Source organism: Prionailurus viverrinus, chromosome C1, assembly GCF_022837055.1.
Source record: "Prionailurus viverrinus isolate Anna chromosome C1, UM_Priviv_1.0, whole genome shotgun sequence".
NCBI classification, from domain to species: Eukaryota; Metazoa; Chordata; class Mammalia; order Carnivora; family Felidae; genus Prionailurus; species Prionailurus viverrinus.
Window position 1 is genome coordinate 180,017,695 of NC_062568.1, and position 4,260 is coordinate 180,021,954.

The window sequence follows — 4,260 nt, forward strand, 5'->3', positions numbered from 1 at the left end:
TTTCACTTCTGTATTGCTGGTGTCTACCTAGTGTCTGACATATAATAGGTAATAAATATTTGTTGAATGAATAAATGAATATCTTTATCACTCAAAATGCAGGTCCCTCTGGGGAGGGGGGAACCTCAGTTCTTTCCTGCCCTCTTATCCCTTGATGCACTCTGCTTCATTCTCCCAAACCAGCCTCCCCCTGCACCTTCTTCCTCACCTTCAGCCTTCTCAGATGCTCTTTTGCCCTGGGTGGCTTCATGGAATGTGGGTAGTGAGCTCCCCATGCTGGATTGTCTACAAGCAGAGGCAGTGTATGCACCCATTAGGGTGCCCTGGAGGGTAGGACAGATTAGTGACAGTGGGGTGGGCCAATGTGTGGTTTTCTGTGTCATTACACATTGTGAGGCCCCCAGGATGCCTGATGTCACAGGGATAGAGTTTTCTCCACCAGTAACTACAGGTCCCAAGTGCTGGGGACTGTGCAGGGGGGTGTGAGCTGCCCTTTCAGGACTGGTGAACACACCTTTGCCACCCACTCTGCCTGTGTTCTATGCCCGGTGTCCCAGAGCTGCTGGGTGGGGGGGCAAGCAATGGGAGATCACAGGCCTGTGATTGCTGAGTCAGCCTGAAGTGAGTGGAATGGCCAGCGCATGATCTCCATCCAGCTGCTTTTACCCATCCAGCCCCACTGCCCAGGAAAGGATGTGACAAACCACAGAAGTAAATAAATAACTTAGGAATAATAAATAGGGGTCCAGCAACCACGAAAGAGTACAGGCCCATGTCAGCAATGTGTCTCCTCCAATTCCATACCCCCCAGGGCCTGGGCTGAGGCTGGGACTTCAGAGCTGCTGAGTTCTCCAGAGGAGGAGTCCTGGGTCCGTGGCCGGGTCAGTGCCAGAGTCTGTGAGAAGTGGGTCCTAAGGTCTCCACAGCTGAGGTTGTCTGGTGCCTGCAGGGCTGGGACTTGCAGGGCGAGGACCCTGGGGCCGCAGGTCAGTCGTCCTTCCATCTCTCCAGGGCTGATAGCCATCACTCACCTGGCTGAGGCCTCCATCTCTGGCCCAGGGCCCCCCACCCGCCGGCCCGCGGGCTCCTGCGAGAAGGCCCCAGGTTCGAGGATCCGCGGGTAGGGGTACAGTCCGCAAACCCCTGGAGCGAGGTCTCAGCCCAGGCAGCCGCAGGCAGTGGCGGAAAGGCGGTCCACGGTCCTCCAGGTGCTGTTGACGTCCATGAAGGAGACGGCCTCGTAGCGTGTGGGTCGGCAGCACGGCTGGCTGACGGGGCGCGAGCCCGGGGGCGGCCGGAGGGCCCCGGCGCCCAACAGGCTGGCCAGGCTGAGGTCGTGCGGGGAGCGCGCGCGGCGGCAGGAGCCGCTGCAGAAGCGGAAACGCACCAGCTCGTCGGAGCTGTGGCCCAGGCCGAGCGCGCGCACCGGCACCAGCTGCGACCGCAGGCGGCAGCCCCGCGCCCCCGCGGTCCGCGCGCGACTCCCCCAGCTCGCACGGCCGGCCCGCGCCGCGCGGCCCCCGCGGGGAGGCGCGGGCGAGGGCGCAGGTGGCTGGGGCGCGGGCCGGGGAGGCTGGGGCGGCGGCCGCCGAGCTCTTCCGCCGCACGTGCGAGGCTGGCGGCCCCCTGCAATGAGATGGAGTCACTCGATGGGTCCCGGGCCGGCCCCGCCCCGCCCCCCTCGCCTTCTCACCTACCCGGCAGGTGGCCGGTGGGGGCCGCCGGGGCCGGGGCGGGGCCGAGGCGCGGGGCGGGGCTGCGGGGCCCGGGGCCCAGGGAGGCCTCGGCGACGCTGCTCAGCAGGGCCAGAGCGGCCAGGGTTGGCCACAGGGCAGACTGCACAGAGAGAAAAGTGGAGCCTCAGGGAGGAAGAGGGCACCGAGGTCAGCTTGGGGTGTAGGGAGTTCGGGAAGGGGCTGGCTGGGGCAGCAGGGATCAGAGGCAGGATAGGCTCTTAGTTGGGTGGGGGGAGCTATGGAAGGGTTTAGATAGGAGGACAATGGGTCCATGGCTTCAGGGAGCCCAGGGGAGAGGTCAGCTGAGGACACTGACTTTCCTACTTACTCCTAGTCCCTCCTTGGCCATTTCCCCTTCCGCTTCTGTCACCCGCCTGCCGAGGCCAAGCCATGCGTTCTCTCCCCAATCAGACCACCTTTCCTCAATACCCAGTGGCATCACTGGGAGAACCACTCACCTGCCGCCCAAGCTGGGGCCAGTGGGGCAGCACAGAAGGGCCTCCACATCTGGGCTCCATCTCTGTCAATACCAGGAGCTCCCATCAGCTGTAGTTGACCTGTTCACGCGCGCGCGCACACACACACACACACACACACGCCCCCTTCTCTTGAGGCAGCTCGGAACATTGAGAGCAGGCCACCGCTCCACTTCAGTGTCTTCAGGCCAGGAACAAGGGGCTTGGAAAGGCGGACCCAACCCAGGAGGAGAAGTAACTACATCAAGAACCTATGTGTTGATGCTTTGCACCTGTTCCTTCTTTCAGTTCTCACAACTGCATGAGGTAGATGGCAGAATCCTCATGTTCCACCTGAGCAAATAAGGCTCAGGGAAGCTCAGTGACTGTCTAATGTCACAAGGCCTCTTTCCTCAGGACCTTCCTGCCCTGTGCTACAGAGCTGGAGCTTCCAGGAGCAGCTGGAGAAGGAACTAGGGAGCTTTTTCTCCATGTCACAGAGTAGGAAACTATGGCCTAGAGAAGAATTAGGGTGCTTACTATTGACCTAGCTGATGTTAGCGAGACCCAGGCCTCAGCCTGTGTTGCCCACCCAGCACTGCAGCACCTTGCTCCTCTAAGATTTCAGTCTGCACCCCGAGCTGCCAGAGTTCTGTCTTCTCGCCACAGATGTCCCTCAAGAGCTAGTCCATGATGGTGGCTGATGGGTCCTCTAACATAGGGCCTGGGCATGGCTCCCTATGGCCACCAGGGGGCAGCATTGCCAAACCTGTTGACTCAAAGGGTGGATGGGCTTCTCCCTTTGCTCAAATACTCAGGCCTGAGCTATTCCCAGGAGGACCAGCCAGGCCTCCACTTCAACCTCGTCTCTGAGAGCTGGTCCAGGTTTGTCCCCCTTCCAGCTTCCTGTAGGTCTGGAAACCTGGCCCTGCTTTTATAAGTTTCCCCCCATGAACCATCCTTCCTGAGCCCATCCAGCCTTTCTGAGCCCCACCAATCTTTGGTGAACCCACATTGGCTGGCATTCCCATACACCCCTCTGGGGCCCTGGAGTCCTCACTAGCTGGTCTACCCTTGGGTCCCAGCTGTCACCTTCCACCCCCACCCCATAGCCCACAGAACGTCTGCATACCTGTGGGCCAGATCTCCCCAGGCCTCACTGGTGTGGTCCTCCAGCGCTAGGTGTGCTCTGCTAACTGAATCGAGCCTTGATGGGCCAAGCTAGTAACTGTTTTCAATGATGGAGGGAAACTTGGGCCAGGCAGCCTTAGTGGCCCCCTGCACTAGGGGGAGCTCAGGAGCAGGTCTCTTGAGGGCAGGGCAGGGCAGGTCCAGTCTCCCTTCTGCAGCCTGGGGCCACTTGGTGGTCCTCCAGTCCTTGCCCCGCTTCTGCCAGCCAGATACTCACCACTGGGGTCCTGTTCCGTGTTCTTCTAGGCACCTTTCCTGGGACCAGTGCTGGGCTTTTCCCCGCAGCTTAAAAGGCTCATGCCCAAGGCTGTGCACCTGGCAGCGCCTCTTTCAGCCAAAAGCGTGGCCTTGGCAGCCAGTCTGTGCCCTGTAGCGGCAGCAGGAGCCTCACATTACAGCGGGCTAGCGCAGTCCGACCAGCAACAGGGGGACCGAGGGGGCTGGGAGGGGCTGAGGGCTGTGCCTCCAGCCCAGGGGAGGGAGAGAGAATGTGAGAAAGGAGTGGAGGGGAACCATCCTGCCCGCTCCCCCTAGCCCCAGGGCTGGGACAGGGGTGGGCCAACAGGTCAGCTTACCGAGGTGCAGGGCTCCGGGTCCGGGACGCAGTGAAGGCTGGGGCCTGAGGGACCTGCTGCTGGCCGAGCCCCTGAGCCGTGTCTGGGGGCCGGGCCCAACTCCATCCCTCAGCAGCCTCATGCCCGCCGCCATCCGGTGTCAAATTCCAGCCCCGGCGTCACCGGATCCTGGGGTGGGGCCCAGAGCGCCCCCGCCCAACTCCACCTTTCAGGGCTCACCTGGCCACTCCACCTGCTGGGATCGAGTCCCCCCGCCACCCCCCCCCCCCCAGCTGCCCTAGGTCCCCAGAGCTTGGGGGGAGG

General features: G+C 62.0%; 1 protein-coding gene across 1 annotated transcript; it reads right to left on the reverse strand.

Annotated features, from left to right (window-relative positions):
* Window positions 1–339: 339 nt before the first annotated feature.
* On the reverse strand, window positions 340–4,096 carry ARTN (artemin). Its single transcript, XM_047872347.1, has 5 exons — window positions 3,958–4,096; window positions 3,600–3,749; window positions 2,195–2,256; window positions 1,698–1,836; window positions 340–1,626 (listed from the first exon to the last, which is right to left on the reverse strand). The coding sequence occupies exons 3-5, from the start codon at window positions 2,252–2,254 to the stop codon at window positions 1,157–1,159; spliced, it is 669 nt and encodes a 222-aa protein (XP_047728303.1). The 5' UTR covers window positions 2,255–2,256; window positions 3,600–3,749; window positions 3,958–4,096; the 3' UTR covers window positions 340–1,156.
* Between the last annotated feature and the right edge of the window lie 164 nt (window positions 4,097–4,260).

Bases quoted from the DNA above. Each gene is read 5' to 3' on its own strand.
- ARTN (XM_047872347.1), bottom strand. From the start codon at position 2,254: ATGGAGCCCAGATGTGGAGGCCCTTCTGTGCTGCCCCACTGGCCCCAG. The intron at 1,837-2,194 runs GTGAGTGGTTCT...CTCTCTGTGCAG, and splicing joins GGCCCCAGCTTGGGCGGCAG to TCTGCCCTGTGGCCAACCCT. The intron at 1,627-1,697 runs GTAGGTGAGAAG...ATCTCATTGCAG, and splicing joins CCCCACCGGCCACCTGCCGG to GGGGCCGCCAGCCTCGCACG.